General features: G+C 40.6%; 1 protein-coding gene and 1 non-coding gene across 3 annotated transcripts; one reads left to right on the top strand and one right to left on the bottom strand.

Moving 5' to 3' along the window:
• Window positions 1–3,438: 3,438 nt before the first annotated feature.
• LOC115201330 (chibby 1, beta catenin antagonist) lies at window positions 3,439–13,414 on the bottom strand. Of its 2 annotated transcripts, none has more exons than XM_029764869.1 (5): window positions 13,282–13,413; window positions 12,946–13,052; window positions 12,161–12,266; window positions 11,916–12,028; window positions 3,439–3,918 (listed from the first exon to the last, which is right to left on the bottom strand). In XM_029764869.1, the coding sequence occupies exons 2-5, from the start codon at window positions 13,021–13,023 to the stop codon at window positions 3,838–3,840; spliced, it is 378 nt and encodes a 125-aa protein (XP_029620729.1). In that variant the 5' UTR covers window positions 13,024–13,052; window positions 13,282–13,413; the 3' UTR covers window positions 3,439–3,837. The 2 variants fall into 2 exon arrangements, with proteins under 2 accessions (XP_029620729.1, XP_029620730.1); XM_029764870.1 differs by lacking the exon at window positions 3,439–3,918 and adding an exon at window positions 11,121–11,401 and having other exon boundaries at window positions 13,282–13,414.
• Window positions 13,415–13,826: 412 nt separating this feature from the next.
• On the top strand, window positions 13,827–13,899 carry trnar-ccu (transfer RNA arginine (anticodon CCU)). Its single transcript has one exon. It is a non-coding gene; the product is annotated as a tRNA-Arg (tRNA).
• The last annotated feature ends 5,345 nt before the right edge of the window (window positions 13,900–19,244 follow it).

The raw sequence follows: 19,244 nt of genomic DNA, 5'->3' as shown, positions 1-19,244 counted from the left end.
AGAGTGAAAGGCGTTAAAAGTGCAATGACGCAATATTCAGCCAATCGCTACACAGGGATTTTGACAGACTTGTCAACAGACCATTCATATCAGGAAAATACATGCACAGTGTACGGAAATTAAAAATAGCCAATGATAAACCAGGTCTGTAGGTGCGTTGCTTTACCCAAGCACCGCCATAATAACTTTTGTGGCGGTCATTTTTTCACTAGCAAATGTTGCGTTTATATTTTTGTTCAGTACAGTTCAGACAGACAAGGCATGTGTATTTGTTATTGAAATGATGCAGAACTACGAGATAGAACTTGCATCTCCAGACAAATTACATGTCCAAGATGTTCACATTTTCTATATTGATTCTCCCATTCAAAATGCATCTGACAGCTTTGTTTTTCGTATGGGATTCAAGCTCAGAGGCCCCTAAAGCATCTCTTGATCGTCTTCTGACCTGAGCCATAGAGCATGGCCAGTATGATGGAGGATATCCAGGCTGTGTCGCTGTGACCCACGAAAAAATCCCTCATCAGCTTTTTGAAGTAGACACTGATGGCTTTGGGGAAGGTGTAGGAGAACCCAGTAACAACGAAACAGCTGAGCAGAACCATCAGGGGGTCCAGCCTCCATCCTCTTGGTTGTACTGACTCACATTGTCCATCAAGAGGATGTTCCTCTCTAGGAGGCAGGAGTGGGGTATGTTAGACAATCCATGTCTCAAATGTGGAATGTATATTGTGGAAGGAGGTACTGTGGCTCACACTGAGTAATAATTGGTCAATTCATAACCAAACAGTCAAAATGCCACTTTGTTTTCCCACTCACACTGGTGCAATGCTTACTCAATGAACGACTGACTAAGCCTTTGGATTATGATTGTATTTACTGCATTTGTTTACAGTGACTTGGCCTGTTTGAGAAAGCTAATCAGATTGAATTTGTCTGATATGGTGTCTGAGATTGTTGTTAATCACAGTGCGAGAAGCCTGTTACTATAGTATTGTCTCTTGCCACACAGAAGTATGACGTAACTCTTTACTTGATGGGTGGGCTTGTTTGTTTAGGTCTTGAATTAAATATCTGCTTAGTTGCTGGTGTCTGATCTTGACACATTCACTGACCCATTTCACCACAATCTCAAGCATCCCCACCAATAAAAGTACATTTGGAGTTAATGGAATCTACAGTTATCTTTCTTTAAGAAAAAGTATCAAAACCTTTTCTCTTGCATGGGTCCTCAGATCCTCAAAAGGTTATATAGCTGCACCATCGAGAGCATCCTGACTGGTTGCATCCCTGCCTGGTATGGCAACTGCTCGGCCTCCGACTAGAGGGTAGTGCGTACGTCCCAGTACATCACTGGGGCCAAGCTTTCTGCCATCCAGGACCTCTATACCAGTCGGTGTCAGAGGAAGGCCCTAGAAATTGTCAGACTCCACCCACCCTAGTCATAGACTGTTCTCTCTGCTACCGCATGGCAAGCGGTACCGGAGCGCCAAGTCTAGAAGCCTCTTGAACCTAAACAGCTTCTACCCCCAAGCCTCCTGAACATCTAATCAAATGGCTACCCAGACTATTTGCATTGCCCCCCGTACCCTCTTTTACGCTACTGCTCTCTGTTTATTATCTATGCATAGTCACTTTAATAACTCTACCTACATGTACATATTACCTCAATTACCTCGACTAACTGGTGCCCCTGCACATTGACTTTGTATCAGTACCCCCTGTATATAGCCTCGCTATTGTTATTTTACTGCTGCACTTTAATTATTTTGGGGGGTATTTTTCTTAACTGCATTTTTGGTTAAGGGCCTGTGTAACAGTATGGCTTCCGTCCCTCTCCTCAACCGGGGCTTGAACCAGGGACCCTCTGCGCACATCAACAACTGACACCCCATGAAGCATCATTACCCATCGCGCCACAAAAGCTGCGGCCCTTGCAGAGCAAGGGGAACAACTACTTCAGGTCGCAGAGCGAGTGACGTCACCTGATTGAAACGCTATTAGCGCGCACCAACACTAATTAACTAGCCATTTCACATCGGTTACACTTGTAAGTAAGCATTTCACTGTACGGTCTACACAAATCAAATTTATTTATAAAGCCCTTCTTACATCAGCTGATATATCAGTGCTGTACAGAAACCCAGCCTAAAACCCCAAACAGCAAGCAATGCAGGTGTAGAAGCACGGTGGCTAGGAAAAACTCCCTAGAAAGGCCAAAACCTAGGAAGAAACCTAGCGAGGAACCAGGCTATGAGGGGTGGCCAGTCCTTTTCTGGCTGTGCCGGGTGGAGATAATAACAGAACATGGCCAAGATATTAAAATGTTCATAAATGACCAGCACGGTCAAATAATAGTAATCACAGGTCAGGGTTCCATAGCCGCAGGCAGAACAGTTGAAACTGGAGCAGCAGCACGGCCAGGTGGACTACAGAAGAAAAAAAAAAGTATGAAAACGTATGAAATGTATGCCTTCACTACTGTAAGTCGCTCTGGATAAATGACTAAAATGTAAATGTAAGGAGTCATCATGCCAGGTAGTCCTGAGGCATGGCCCTAGGGCTCAGGTCCTCCGAGAAAGAAAGAATTAGAGAGAGCATACTTAAATTCACACAGGACACCGGATAAGACAGGAGAAATACTCCAGATATAACAGACTGACCCTAGCCCCCCCCCGACACAAACTACTGCAGCATAAATACTGGAGGCTGAGACAGGAGTGGTCAGGAGACACTGTGGCCCCATCCAATGATACCCCTGGACATGGCCAAACAGGCAGGATATAACCCCACCCACTTTGCCAAACATTTACATTTACATTTTAGTCATTTAGCAGACGCTCTTATCCAGAGCGACTTACAGTAGTGAATGCATACATTTCATACAATTTCATACATTTTTTTTCCTGTGCTGGCCCCCCGTGGGAATTGAACCCACAACCCTGGTGTTGCAAACACCATGCTCTACCAACTGAGCTACAGGGAAGGCCAAAGCACAGCCCACTGTTGTATACACCCGTTGTATTCAGCGCATGTGACAAATAACATTTGATTTGACATTGTTAAACACATGGCAAAAACATTACAGGAATGTTACAGTAAAGAATTTTAGCTGAATAATAGTCTGCAATATATGCAGTATGTATAATAAAATAAACTGCTGGAGACATCTGCTGACACCACTGAAACCAGCTTGTTTTTCAGCTACAGAATTAAATAGCCTACCTCTAACGACATTCCTCAAATTCAGCATCTGGTGTAACAATATTGTAGTAGTTACATTGTAATAACAATCTTACCCCCCCCCCCCCCCCCCCCCCCCCCCCCCATTCTTGCCAGTTTCAATCAGACGTTGGTCTAAGCTCGCATTAGTATGGGCACTTGCATACTAATACAGACATGTATGCAAACATGCAAACAAAACATAACTACATTTCATAAAGTTAAAACCTTTTAATAAAGTAGAAAGGATATGAAAACAAATATTCAAATACACACAGCTGCCAAAACCATACACACACACACACACACACACACACACACACACGCAGGACGTTGAATATAAATCATAGTATTCTAAAATAGTTCAGCACTGATACGATAATGCTTACAAAAGTTAATGAATCAAAGACATTCATTTTTATAAAAGGATAGGGCACATTTAAACTCTCATACCTTCAATGATTTAAAATCCATATAACGATAAATCAAATTTTACAGTACAGTTGGTCACTAACACTGCCATCCATCACCATCCCTTATCTATACCCTTCCTCATTCCTCTTAATTCATTCCTTTTCAAGTGTCACTGGGAACCCGTCTTCAGTTTTCTATTCATCACTTCTTCCTTCGACTGTGATTTTTCACCTCCTCCAGTTCCTTCTCCATCAGGTGAGACTCTGCAGTGGTTTCTGACAACTTAAGGGAAAGGAAATCAGTTACTAATGTTCTAATATTCTAAGCCGTTCTTTATATTTTTAACTAAGTTAACATGGAATTGTTTTAAGATGGTCATACCATGGATCATTTAGCTATCTGATTTAGAATTTTAGGACCCCTTTAAGGTAATTAATTTTTTTATAATTTGATAAAATATTGAATTTGCCCTTTACTACTATAGCCAAAATAAACACATTGAATAACACATTCATAAATGGCAAAAAAGACAAACACCGCTGTAGCTCTGCCACTTTTCACCGCAGATGTGGAAGGGCGACATTGGCGGATGCGGTGGATTGAGACTCAGCCAATGCAAACTGACAGATTTTGATGGGGATTTTTATATTATGTTCATTAGATTGACGCACGGGTGCATCAATATAGTCTTAAGGAAAAAGGGAGTGTAGCCCTTATTTCTCACTGCCAAAAACACATATCATTTTAACTTAAGAGCACCCCAAGAAAACATTACCAAATTAAAAAAAACTCTTAAATCAATTGTTATAATATTATAATGTGGCGGGCGAATTGGGCGTCTACTCGTCCCTCTGCAGGGCACATTTCATCCCTGAAAACTTCCACAGCTATCAACAATGGAAGGAGTGCTGAAGCAAGAAGTTGCTTCTCAAAGTGGATGCTGTCCCTTCCATCAATGTGGCGTCTAAAGCATCTCAAAACAGCCAGCACCACCAGTAGCGCCCAAGCATTATCATGGGCTTCAGTGAGCATGTAAGTCAACCTGGTAAGTGAAAGAGTTAGCTTGCTACCTCTATGCTAATGTTTGCTTGCTATAGTGCATTTAGCTCACAGCTTTCATCTAAATAACAATGATTCAGATTGTTTAATAGTCACATGTACAGGGTTGGAGGTTGCCTAGCTGTTAAGAACGTTGAGCCAGTAACCGAAAGGTCATTGGTTTGAATCCCAGAGCCGACTAGGTGAACAATCTGTCGATGTGCCTTTGAGCAAGGCACTTAACCATCATTGCTCCTGTAAGTCGCTCTGGATAAGAGTGTCTGCTAAATGACTAAAATGTAAATGTGATTGCAGGGTACAGTGAAAATCTTAGGCTTCGAGCTCCTGCAATGTTTTATCGGAGCTTGAGGCGAGGCGCCCTCTGTCGGTGCCATCTTAGCCAAGATAAAAACTAACCAAATGTAGACATGTCTGCCAGCTGTTGGTCGCTAACTGCTGATGCTGTCATTATAGATAGTACAAGCCAATGGGAAAGAGTAGTGTTGGTGATTGTGGGGGCTGCACGTTGCGATAATTTGACAATTTTGTGGCTCCAGGGGAGTTTTCTATAAAGCCTGCCGATTGTGGGTTCATCCGAAATGTCATTTTGGAGATGCCCCAGAGCCATGCCTTCTCTGGAGGGGTGGATTGTGGATTTTGCTCATTGGGAAAGTAATTTTTTTTAAATCTTAGGATTAATGTTGTCACAGTTACTTCTTGTTGAAGAGGCAGCTGCTAACAGTTTGCTATAGCTAGCTATCCTCTTCCTCCATTTCTGAATGAATTTGGGCTATTTGTTTTCCGCTAGCAAAATAAGTGAGCTATATTTTGTTAGTGTACTGCAATATGTCGATAACACAGCTAAGTTTGACACTGGTATGGGCTAGTAAATATCCTAAACCTAGCCAGCTAGACATGAAGCTAAAACCAGGGAGAGTGAGGAGAGAATTCACTTTCTGCTTCATCTGCTGCTGGCTAGCTAACCTTCATTCAAATACATATTTCCACATATAATTTATGAAATAAGATTTTTATTCTATAAAGATTGTAATTTAGTCAATATGTTGTGAATATTGTAGAAAGGTTTTCCACACTGAAAAGTGAAGTGCCACTTACAGCTTATCATGTACAGTGCATTCAAAAAGTATTCAGACCCCTTGACTTTTTCCACACTGTTACATTACAACATTCTATAAATGATTAAAAATATTTTCCCCCTCAATCTATACACAATACCCCATAATGACAATGCGAAAACAGGTTAATAGAAATTTTTGCACATTTATTACAAATAAAAAAATGGAAATAATCACATTTACTTAAGTATTTAGACCCTTTATTCAGTACTTTGTTGAAGCACCTTTGGCAGCGATTACAGCCTCGAGTCTTCTTGGGTATGACGCTAAAAGCTTGGCACACCTGTATTTGGGGAGTTTCTCCCCATTATTCTCTGCAGATCCTCTTAAACTCTGTCAGGTTGGATGGGGAGCGTCGCTATACAGCTATTTTCAGGTCTCTCCAGAGATGTTCGATCGGCTTCAAGTCCGGGCTCTGGCTGGGCCACTCAAGGACATTCAGAGACTTGTCCCGAAGCCACTCCTGCGTTGTCTTGGCTGTGTGCTTAGGGTTGTTGTCCTGTTGGAAGGTGAACCTTCGCCCCCGTCGGAGGTCTTGAGCAGGTTTTCATCAAGGATCTCTCTGTACATCTTTCCTTCGATCCTGACTAGTCTCCCAGTCCCTGCCGCTGAAAAACCCCACAGCATGATGCTTCCACCACCATGCTTCACCATCGGGATGGTGCCAGGTTTCCTCCAGATGTGACGCTTGGCATTCAGGCAAAAGAGTTCAATCTTGGTTTCATTAGACCAGAGAATCTTGTTTCTCATGTTCTGAGAGTCCTTTAGGTGCCAGTGGGCTGTCATGTGCCTTTTAATGAAGAGTGGCTTCCGTCTGGCCAGGCTACCATAACGGCTTGATTGGTGGAGTGCTGCAGACATGGTTGTCCTTCTGGAAGGTTCTCCCATCTCCGCAAAGGAACTGGAGCTCTGTCAGAGTGACCATTGGGTTCTTGGTCACCTCTCTGACCAAGGCCCTTCTCCCCCGATTGCTCAGTTTGGCGGGCGGACAGCTCTAGAAAGAGTCTTGGTGGTTCCAAACTTCTTCCATTTAAGAATGGAGGCCACTGTGTTCTTGGGGACCTTCAATGCGGCAGACATGTTTTGGTACCCTTCCCCAGATCTGTGCCTAGACACAATCCTGTCTCGGAGCTCTACGGACCATTCCTTCAACCTCATGGCTTGGTTTTGCTCTGACATGCACTGTCAACTGTGGTACCTTATTTATACACACAGGTGTGTGCCTTTTGAAATCATGTCTAATCAATTGAATTTACCACAGGTGGACTCCAAGGATGATCAATGGAAACAGGATGCACCGGAGCTCAATTGAGTCTCATAGCAAAGTGTCTGAATACTGTAAATGTTTTTTTTTTTTAATTTATACATTTGCAAAACATTCTAAAAACCTGTTTTCACTTCGTCAATATGGGGTATTGTGTGTAGATTGATGAGGGAAAACATTTATTTAATCCCTTTTAGAGTAAGGCTGTAATGTAACAAAATGTGGGAAAAGTGAAGGGGTCTAAATACTTTCCGAATTTAGATTCCTTAATATTAGCTCATATACAGCACCAACAACATACATATCTGTTATGGTCCATTATCTGCTACCTGGACATTAAAGGCTCCTATAAATATCTCTAATGGCCTATACTCCGAGTTGCTATTCACTATTTTGCCACCGTGGGGGGAAACATGGGGGAGTTCTCATTAGGGGCATCATTTGGGTATGGCATACCCTAGCTCAATACCAAAAATGTAAAGTAGGCAACAACAAAAAATACAAAAATATGAGAATAAATCATTCCAATCCTGATTAAAATCCAACGGCTGATAAGCGTACTGGGTGCTGAATTTACTGAGTGGCTGGCTTTAGGACCATGCAGAGCATCGCGTGATGGGTCCGACAGAGATGGTTGCCTCGCTTCAAATTCTTAGGAAACTATGCAGTATTTCGTTTTTTTTACGTAAACTCAGTAAAAAGAGAGAACGCCCCTTTTTCAGGACCCTGTCTTTCAAATATATTTCATAAAAATCCATATAACTTCACAGATCTACAGGGAGGAGGTGAGGGCACTCGGAGTGTGGTGCCAGGAAAACAACCTCTCACTCAACGGCAACAAAACAAAGGAGATGATCGTGGACTTCAGGAAACCGCAGAGGGAGCACCCCCCATCCACATCGACGGGACAGCAGTGGAGAAGGTGGAAAGTTTTAAATTCCTAGGCGTACACATAAAAGACAAACTGAAATGGTCCACCCACACAGTCAGGAGGCTGAAGAAATTTGGCTTGCCACCCAAAACCCTCACAAACTTTTACAGATGCACAATCGAGAGCATCCTGTCGGGCTGTATCACAGCCTGGTACGGCAACTGCACCACCCTCAACAGCAAGCCTCTCCAGAGGGTGGTGCGGTCTGCACGCATCACTGGGGGCAAACTACCTGCCCTCCATGACACCTACAGCACCCGATGTCACAGGAAGGCCAAAAATATCATCAAGGACATCAACCACCCAAGCCACTGCCTGTTCACACCACTACCATCCAGAAGGCGAAGTCAGAACAGGTGCATCAAAGCTGGGATCGAGAGATAGAAGCTGTTTTTCAATCTCAAGGCCATCAGACTGCTAAACAGCAATCACTAACTCAGAGGGTGCTGCCTACTTTGAGACCCAATCACTGGCCACTTTAATAAATGGATCACTAATCACTTCATACAATGCCACTAAATAATGCCACTTTAATAATGTTTGCATATCTTACATTACTCATACCACATTTATATACTGTATTTTATACCATCTATTGTACCTTGCCTATGCCACTCGGCCATCGCTCATCCATATACTTATACGTACATATTCTCATTCACCCGTTTAGATTTGTGTGTATTAGGTTGTTGTTGGGGAATTGTTAGATTACTTGTTAGATATTACTGCACTGTCAGAACTACAAGCAAAAGCATTGCACTACACTCGCATTAACATCTGCTAACTAATGTGTATGTGACAAATACAATTTGAAAGCAGCTGCCAGCCTGTGCGCCTTTTGTCTCACTTTTAGAAAGCAGAAACCTTGCCCGTTTGCCTTGCTATAACAAATATGCATTGTCATGCAGTGACAGAATGATAGGCCTAATTGAGATAATGAAAATCATTAATGATTTCTTAGTTAGGCTAACTTTTTTTGAACTTCTTGCTGTTGACCTACTTCATCATCATCATCATCCTCATCCTCTGCCTGCATCCCTAATCCCTACCCACCGCTCACTCCATCAATCTTGGTTGTTCATCTTTCTAAATTAAAATGTGATATTCTTACAGATCAATCCGGCTGGCAAGATCATTAAACATTGCTAAGTTATTTAGCTGTAGTGTGGATTTATGGCATTTTAAAAAAATATAAATCAGCACCCAGATATTGTATTGCCTACGCAGTAGTTGAACTATCAGACTAGCTGGCAGGTGGAAAAATCTTCGCGAGCCGCCCCCTCGTTGGATACTGTTACAATGAATATTGTCTGAGCTCCCTTGTTGATACAACGCTTCAATATTCACTGAATGTTTCTCTTCCCTGGCGAATAATGCAGACAGGAAAATGAAAACATTCGGGGGAAGCGCATGAGACAACGGCAGTCATAGTACACTTTATGCACTGTTCCACAAGGGTGGCTTCATATACAGTAGTTCATAGCAGGGGGTCGGTAACCTTTTTCATGTGGTGTGCCAATTTACAATTGATCCTACCATTTCTAAAGATTTGCGAGCCACGTATGATTTAAATATAGGCCTACGCATTGTAAGCTACTTAACTGTGCCCAAAAAATGTCTAACTGCCCACAAACTAAATAATGATATAGCTGGTTACTAGTCAGAGGCGCCGTCCATTCAGCACCAAGCCACGGAGCTCCACTATGCCTACCTGTACTGAGGCGCTGAATCTTTGCCAAGATATGCCACACCTGTCAGGTAGATGGATTGTCAAAGAAGCCAATTAAACAGCGTGATCATTACACAGATGCACCTTGTGCTTGGAACAATAAAAGGCCACTCTAAAATGTGCAGTTTTGTCACACAGCACAATGCCACAAATGTCTTAACTTCCAATGTCACATGCACAAGTACAGTGAAATGACTTTCTTGCAAACTCAAAACCCAAAAATGCAATAATCAATAACAATGTAATACTAGAAATAAAAAAGAAATATGAAAAACACAATAAGTAAGTAAGCATACAATATACAGGGTCAGTTCCAATACCATATTTACAATGTGCAGGGATGCTGGTGTGATGGAGGTAGATATGTATAGGGGTAAGATGACAAGGCATCAGGATATAAGATAGACAGAGTAGCAGCAGCTTGCATGTGAGTGGGTGACTCTACACATTCGCACACCAATGATCACACCTGTCAGGTGGATGGATTATCTTGACAAAGGAGAAATGCTCACTAACACGAATGTAAACAAACTTATGCACCAAATTTGAGAGAAATAAGCTATTTGTGCGTATGGACCATTTCTGGGATCTTTTATTTCAGCACATGAAACATGGGACCTGGGCATAAAATGTACTTTTTGGTCCACCAGCCACTGTGGCAAGTAGATTTTTTTTTTAATCTACCAGACACTCAGATTTTATACCAGCCCAAATATTTTTGTTCTGCTAAAATTACACCAACACAAAAAAAAACAGATGAGCATGCTTTGTAATGTTTCTGAAACAAATGCATTACTAGTAAGAAGTGGTGTGGTATGTTGTTTAATTTCATGTTTTGTGAGTCTTAACCAAAATATCACAGATGAGACAAAAATGTTCACCAGTCCCTTTAAGGGCGGAGGTTACCGTGCTAACTTGACTTAAGTCATTTTTGTGCTGGTGATATTGAGTCTACCTAGTAGAAGTCTTCTCTTCCCAACAGTTTAAACTCTAACATGGAAAAACAACCTAGCTTGTGAACGAAACAATGTAAATAGGCAAAAAAGCCAACGACAAAGTCTCACTTCAGTAGACTTTCATTTCAAGTAAATTAGACCAACTTTTAAGCCTGTGCGCAGCTTTTCACATGTGCACAGCCCCCAGCCAGACAATGTTGGTAAAGGGTGGCTACTTTGAAGAAACTCAAATATAAAATATATTTTGTTTTGATTGACACTTTTTGGGGTTACTACATGATTCCACATGTGTTATTTAATAGTTTTGATGTCTTCACTATTATTCTACAATGTAGAAAATAGTAAAAAATTAAGAAAAACCCTTGAATGAGTAGGCGTATCCAAACTTTTGACTGGTACAGTGTATATATATATATTTTTTATTTTTTTCTCTATTCTTCTTACATAATTAGCCCAGAACGGTTTTTGCGTTATTACATACAGCTGGAAAGAACTTTTGGATATCAGAGAGGCGGTAACTCACCAGCATTCCGACCAGAAATACGACTTTCCAGAATTAGATCCTTTGTTCATACCCCCCAATTTGTCCCTTTAACTGCTCCAAGACGTCGCCGGCAGAGAAGAGGTATTCAGAGTGGACTTCTAGTCCGACTCAGGAGGCATGCATACCATCCACCGTTTCCGATTATATTACTCGCCAATGTTCAGTCCCTGGACAATAAAGTAGACGGGCTCAGGGTGATTTGATTTGACCACCCTCCAACGTGGCTGGGGAAATAGACATCTTACCTGCCAATGGCAAAATTTTAGGCCCTGCATTGGACCAACACTTTACATGTTGCATTTATATTTTTGTTCAGTGTACTTAAAAAACACTTCAACCAGTAAAATGGCTCTTTGGCTAGCTTTGCAACAGCCTATTTCAATGAGTGTTCACATTCTAACATAGAATGCTACATCCAAATAGGTATAGGTATTTCGCAACGATCACAAACAAATATAATCTTGGCGGTTGTTCAAGCAATAATCAAAACAACATTGTAAGCCAACTTTGTTTAAGTAATAACTAAGTAAATCTGGGCTATGGTGAATGGGCGCAGACGGTGAAGGGCAGTTGTTTCCCCCCAACGTGTCTGTTGTACTTGTTTATGACGTGAATAGTGACTGAGGATAAAAAAGGAAGTCCCTTTTTCAATCTGCAACTGTATGGCTGATGATAACTCACCATGTCCAACAGGAGGTCAATCTTCAGCCTCAGTAGGTTGTTCTCCTCTTCAAGCTGTAAGTTCCTCTTTTTTAGTCTCTGCACCTCCTTCCCTGATGCATTCCCTCCTGACTCTGGGGGCAAGAAACAAAACACATGAAGAAAAACAAAAAGGAAATACCAGTGGGGATCAGATAGAGCAGACGTCTTACAGTAGCAGTGCAGACAATGCTGTTTTCTACTGCATTTAAGTGAAGATCAGTTACCTGCAATCCATTGTCCCTCTTCAAATTTCAAGCTCTGCCCCCCGATGTTCATTACAGGGGCTCCATATTCAAGACCCAACTCTATTTCCCTCGTAGACCGATCCAACTAGACCCAACGAAGGGGTGATTAATTACACAGACTAACTTCAGATAACCGACAACAGATGCACATAGAGCTCCACAGTGGAGGTGTCATAATACCTATAAAATCTATCGATCAAACAGGGAAATGGTTCCAATCGTTTTCCACCATTCATTTCTTCCCATAGGGGATTTTAGAAACAGTTCAAGTAAGGGCTGTGTTTCGTGTAGGCTTACCCTGGCGTGAGGTTTTTATAACCTTGTAAATATTTCTCGGACAATGTTACTTTTATCAATATATTCAGGTCTATTTAGTCTCAGATTTGAGGGGGTAAATACAGGCGAATATATTGTTAAGTCACTTTGTCCTTATTTTAAATGTTTCTAAAATCTCCTACGGGAAAAATGAATTGTGGAAAAACGATTGGAACCATTTCCGTATTTGATTGCTAGGTTATTGGTATTATGGCATACTGTGGTGTAATACTCTATAGCGGGGTTTCCTAAACTCAGTCCTGGCCCCGACCCCTACACAGTTGATTCAAATAACCAACTTATCATCCAGTTTTGATTATTTGAATCAGCTGTATAGAGCTACGGCAAAAACACTAAACGTGGCCCCAGCCTAGGACCAAGTTTGGGAAACCCTGCTCTGGTACACAAGAATGTGTTTGCGGATCACAGTGGAATTTTGATCAACTCACCGTGTGCAGATTGGAGAGAGAAACAGACTTGCGAGGAGGGGTCTTCTTTGGACTGAAGGTGTTGCCAAAAAACGGCATCTTCTTAATCAGCGGTGTTATAGATAGCTCTGAAGTGAGATAAATAGAGATTGTGGAAGATTAATGTTGGATTCATAACTTCTTATTTTGCAGCTTTGGAAATAATCAAGTAGCGTTAACTAGCTACGTAACGCGTTAGCTATGACTAATAGCATTGCCAGCTAGCCAAGGCTACCAACAGCTAACGTTACGCCACTATCTTTGCTGTTTTGATGAAGTTTCTAGCTTAATCAGCTACTGCACAGCGCTAATATTTACCTTATTCCTTATCATTGGTTAGCAAAGGCTTCCCTTCTCTTTTTCGCCCAGCTAGGTGATTTTTACCCGTTTTTTTTACACACATGCAGGTTACTGCGCAAGATCCATTTAGCCCCAACCGGGTAATAACGGAAGAATCTACAAATGGCAGCACAGCATTTGAGTTGGATGATATCAAATAATGATACAATGTTATGAAAGTTTACTTTAACTACATATAATTCGATTCTATATAATATGACCAAGTCTAGGTTTGATCTTGTAATAATGTAAATACCTGATCAATACCCCTGCTGTTGAGTTTAAGTGGAATAGTCTGTCAACGTGAACGTATCACCATGGTGATAGCGTCACTTTGTGGTTATTTACAGAAAGCTTCGATCGAACTGTTTTCCCCGAGAAATAGTTTTCTGTGTGTCATTACTCGATTGTCTACAGTTTTATCACCGCATACAAAAAGTCGTTTCCGTCATTGTTACTATATTCTTCCTGGTTATCACAAATATTCATTTGATAAAGGCCTAACCCCGCCCATTTCACAACTAGCCCCAGTGGCCTAATGGATAAGGCACTGGCCTCCTAAGCCAGGGATTGTGGGTTCGAGTCCCATCTGGGGTGAATTGTTTTTGTCGATTGAATTGTTCAAAGCCGTGTCAACAAGTAAATACAATGCTTATTATCAACATGGCAAATGGCTTAAAAACGTACATTGATAATTTCAATCAAATTAAAAATGTACTTACATATATATATATATATATATATATATATATATATATGCATATACTTCTCTCTATATATATATATATACACACATTATGAATCTTGTCAAAACATTTACAAGGATTGTAGTTGGAAATGTATATCCAAAGTCATCCTACAAAGGATCAATTGATGATTCTCATGTAGCCTCATTGCTGACCACACCGCTCGTGGGGAGGGTTGCAAAATAAATATATATATATATAAATAAATATATATAATATCGTCTGAGATCATCAAAGATTGGAAAGGTGCCGCGGTCATCCCCCTCTTCAAGGTGCCGCGGTCATCCCCCAAAGCCAATTCCTACTTTGGCCGCCTTTCCTTCCAGTTCTCTGCTGCCAATGACTGGAACGAATTGCAAAAATCACTGAAGCTGGAGACTCATATCTCCCTCACTAACTTTAAGCATCAGCTATCAGAGCAGCTTACAGATCATTGCACCTGTACATAGCCCATCTGTAAATAGCCCATCCAACTACCTCATCCCGATATTGTTATTTATTTATTTTATTTATATTATTATTCTTTTATTTTTTTTGCTCCTTTGCAACCCAGTATCTCTACATGCACATTCATCTTCGGCACATGTTTCACTCCAGTGTTTAATTGCGAAATTGTAATTATTTCGCCACTACGGTCTATTTATTGCCTTACCTCCCTAATCTTACTTCATTTGCACACACTGTATATAGACTTTTCTATTGTGTTATTGACCTTACGTTTGTTTATTCCATGTGTTGTTGTTTTTGTCACACTGCTTTGCTTTATTCCATGTGTTGTTGTTTTTGTCACACTGCTTTGCTTTATCTTGGCCAGGTCGCAGTTGTAAATGAGAACTTGTTCTAAACTGGCCTACCTGGTTAAATAAAGGTGAAATAAATAAAACAAAAAATGAATTTGGGGACAGGTCAAAAAGCATTAAACATTTATGGTAATTTAGCTAGCTAGCTTGCTGTTGCTAGGTAATGTGTCCTGGGATATAAACATTGGGTTGTTATTTTACCTGAAATGCACAAGGTCCTCTACTCCAACAATTAATCCACAGATAAAAGGGTAAACCGAGTTAGTTTCTAGTAATCTCTCCTCCTTCAGGCTTCTTCTTCTTTGGACTTTATATGGCGGTTGACAACCAACTTTAAGGTGCATTACCACTACCAACTGGACTGAAGTGTGGACCTCAGTTCATCTTACAATCACCCACTTGGGTATATGCTCCTAAAAAGCAATGAGTAGATGGGAGAGGTGGGACTTGCAGCGCATCAAGCTTCACAAATAGAACCAAGTATCAATTGATTAATGGTCCCCTGTAGCTCAGTTGGTAGAGCATGGTGTTTGCAACACCAGCATGTGTGCAATGCCAGGGTTGTGGGTTCGATTCACACGGGGGGCCAGTATAAAAAATGTATGCTGTCGCTCTGGATAAGAGTGGTCTGCTAAATGATGAAAAATTAAGCTATTCCCTTTCTGTACAATAGAAGATGCTTAAACCCAGATAGCTTTAAGGGAAACACTTCTCTCATTAGGTTAAGCCACGGAGGAAGAGTAACCAGCAGTTAAAGCTACGATTTTTCTGTGTCAGTAGACCTACTCTGTCTGAGGTGGAAAGGTAGGCCTAACTTCTGAAAGTAGCCTACCATGCTCAGATTCCTCATGATGTCTGATTTAATTATTTGCAAACAGGGACAGTTTCCTTCCAAACAAGACACTGATTTGGCATTAGAGAAATATGAACACATAGGCCTCTCTGTCCATTCTTAGCCTGTCTTTTCGGTAATTTGTGTGGTATTAAAAAATATTCTGCTAATATGTAAAATGACGTAGAATTGCATGAAATTTTTATAAAATAAACATTTTTCGGGACCTGCAAATACAATGATAAATTCATGCAATGCTTTTACCATAAAGGAGATCTTTCCACCCCAACTCTTGTCCACGGTGGTCTGTAAACCCACAATCTTTTGGCCCGCAGCCCTGTCTGCTATCAAAATTCCTTAGTTGCCATGTTTAAAAAAAAAAAATGATTTAACCTTCTTTTAACTAGGCAAGTCAGTTAAGAACAAATTCTTATTTACAATGACGGCCTACCAAAAGGCAAAATACCTCCTGCGGGGACGGGGGCTGGGATTAAAAATAAATAAATAACATAAATATAGGACAAAACACATATCACGACAAGAGAGACAACACTACATAAAGAGAGACCTAAGACAACAACATAGCAAGGCAGCAACAAATGACAACACAGCATGGTAGCAACACATCATGACAACAACGTGGTAGCAACACAACATGGTAGCAGCACAAAACATGGAGCAAACATTATTGGGCACAGACAACAGCACAAAGGGCAAGAAGGTAGAGACAACAATACATCACTCAAAGCAGCCACAACTGTCAGTAAGAGTGTCCATGATTGAGTTTTTGAATGACGAGATTGAGATAACACTGTCCAGACTGAGTGTTTGTTGCAGCTCGTTCCATTCGCTAGCTGCAGCAAACTGAAAAGACAAGCGACCCAAGGATGTGTGCTTTGGGGACCTTTAACAGAATGTGACTGGCAGAAAGGGTGTTGTATGTGGAGGATGAGGGCTGCAGTAGATATCTCTAATAGTGGGGAGGGAGGCCTAAGAGCATTCCATGTAATGCTTACAAGACAAAGAACCGTTTGTAAAACTGCGTATCTAAGGCTCTGGTCTGTCCATGAAGTGAGGGTAAATGGTAGACATGTTCTCTGCTATCCACTTTATGTTTTAATTATTATTTTGGGTATAGGGGAGGGTCACTTTTTTTTCTAGTGTTCAGGGAGGGTTTAGGTCAAATGTATTTTGCTGATGGGAGGGCATCTATTTTCATTTCAGAGAGATTCGATTTTCTCCATGTAACCCTTATTATTGAAAACCCAGGATCTTCTCCATATGTAGGGTTTTCAGGGAATACTTTCACTCACATTTGGCTCCATGTGCACTATAAATTCAACGCTGTGTTTCAATGTTTAGAAAGGTCAATAATCATCGGCATCACTTTCAAACCGGTTTTCAAAATATATGCTGATATCTTTCATATCCGCGAGAAATAATCTTTAAAATAAAAATATACAGTTACTGTAGCAGTTTTGCACAGATCCACAAGCTGGTTGTGCCTCCAGTTAACAAACTACACTTCCTCCCCAGTTATGCTTGCACACAGGTGTTCTGAGCACGCTAGCTAATTAGAACAGGTGGGCTGGTCATCTATGTCTTCCGTAAACAAGCTATGTAACATAGAGATATTGCCATGTGGGAACCCTAACCCTATAAAGTTATGTAGTAATTAGGTGTGCACGCAAAGCAATGCATAACTCCAGATTTCTTACGTTCTCATATTATTATTAGGTGGGACTTGCGAAGCAAAAATCTTCGTCATAATTCTTCATCTTATCATTATTCTTCGCACGCTACTCCTCTTACACAGTTTAAGATAGAAAAGCCTTTCAAACTTTATAACGTGTAGACTGATCTGGATTAGGTTGCTTGCATACAACTTTTTGATATCTTTTATATTTTTTACTTTTTTGTCTTTCTTTTTGTCCATATTCATTCACTTAATGGGATTTTTTTCAACATTCTAAAGCGACTCATTATGACATCATCACTTCGAACATTCACTGTAAACAATGTAACTTTTGACATAAATCAACTACTTTGACCACTTTGCCAACAACTTAGACAAAAAGTTAGAGGGTATGACATCTTTGTCTACTTCTCTGCTATTCAAAAATATCCGCCACGACTCTAACATACAGCTGTTTTAACAACTGCATTAATTTTCTCCAAACTTTTTCCAAACAACTGCCGTTTTGACCACTCCCCCAACTAGTCAGACAAAAAATGTAGAGCGTATGACATCTTCCTCTACTTCTCTGCTATTCAAATCAGAACAGAATTATCTTCTTATAATTAAAAGTTACAGTTGTTTGTAGGAGTTTAGAGTGACGAAAAGCAGCTAGCTAACGTCAGTTAACAGCTCTCTCATGTTGCATCATTGAGTAGACCAAATGGAGTCATTGCTATGGATACCAATGCATTTCAATTGCAAAAAATTACCAAAACTAGAATGGTTAAAAAAAAAAATCTCAAATTTCACCGCTTAGCTATTAACTCCAAACCAACGCTGAGATGTTTAAACTGACCCTACTTAGATTGCTTGTCAAAATACTTTCGATACTATATATATTTTTGAACTATAATCATTTAAAATGTGCATAAATTAACAGGTTTGAATGTGAACCAAAGGAATACAGAGGTAGAAATTCAAAATGGTCCTTGCTCCTTGGCCAATTAAGCTACAAGACCAACTTTAAAACATTCAAGCTATCAAATTCTTTAATATTCTTTAATATTTAATAATATTATCTATAGACGCTAAAGCAGTTAGTGTCTATGAATGGGGTAGTTAACACTGAGCTGCACTGGGGTTGGAACACAATCATGGTTACATTAAGACACCGGTGAGCCGGTGCGAGATATGGATGGGAAAACATACCTCAATGCAGGGATGGGATAAGCCACTGTACTCCAAATTTGACCTTTATCCACACTGCTCCATCGATAAGATAGAAATACCGCTATTTTTCCCAGAAAACTGCCCTTTTCGTCTTCAAGCTAGCCACCGCAGCCATCATGAAACGTGTTTAACAATAAAGGAGCTGATTGGCTGACACTGCCATTCCAAAATGGCTGCGGTTGCTACTACTAGCTAGCATGAGGAAGAAAAGGGCAATTTTCTGTGAAAACTAGCAGTATTTCAATCTTCTCGATGAAGCATTTCTGCATTGAGGTACTTTTTCCTACCCATATCTCACGCCGGATCAAAGATGTCTTAAACCAGGCGTACACTACACAACTTTAAAAATCCTAACATCGCTAAGCCTCTCACATTAAAAGTGTCCCATACAATAAGGGAATCTGCTGTACATATGTTATGTTGGAAAAAGTCAGTTATAAATTCTTCTGTCCTAGTTAAAAACAAGTTTTCATCCAGTAGGCTTTGATAAAATGTCCAATATCCTCACCCATGTGGAAATTCTTTAAGAGTAATATATATGCCAATTATGTGATGATCCGACAAAAAATCCCGTCATTTGCAGGAGAAAGAGATGGAGGTTTCACGGAAGGAGATTAGAATGCCTTGTGAGGATCCGCCGACGAGTGGCTAATCTG

The sequence above is a fragment of the Salmo trutta genome, chromosome 10 (genome assembly GCF_901001165.1).
Source record: "Salmo trutta chromosome 10, fSalTru1.1, whole genome shotgun sequence".
Taxonomy (NCBI): domain Eukaryota; kingdom Metazoa; phylum Chordata; class Actinopteri; order Salmoniformes; family Salmonidae; genus Salmo; species Salmo trutta.
This window is presented reverse-complemented; position numbering and strand designations above follow the sequence as displayed.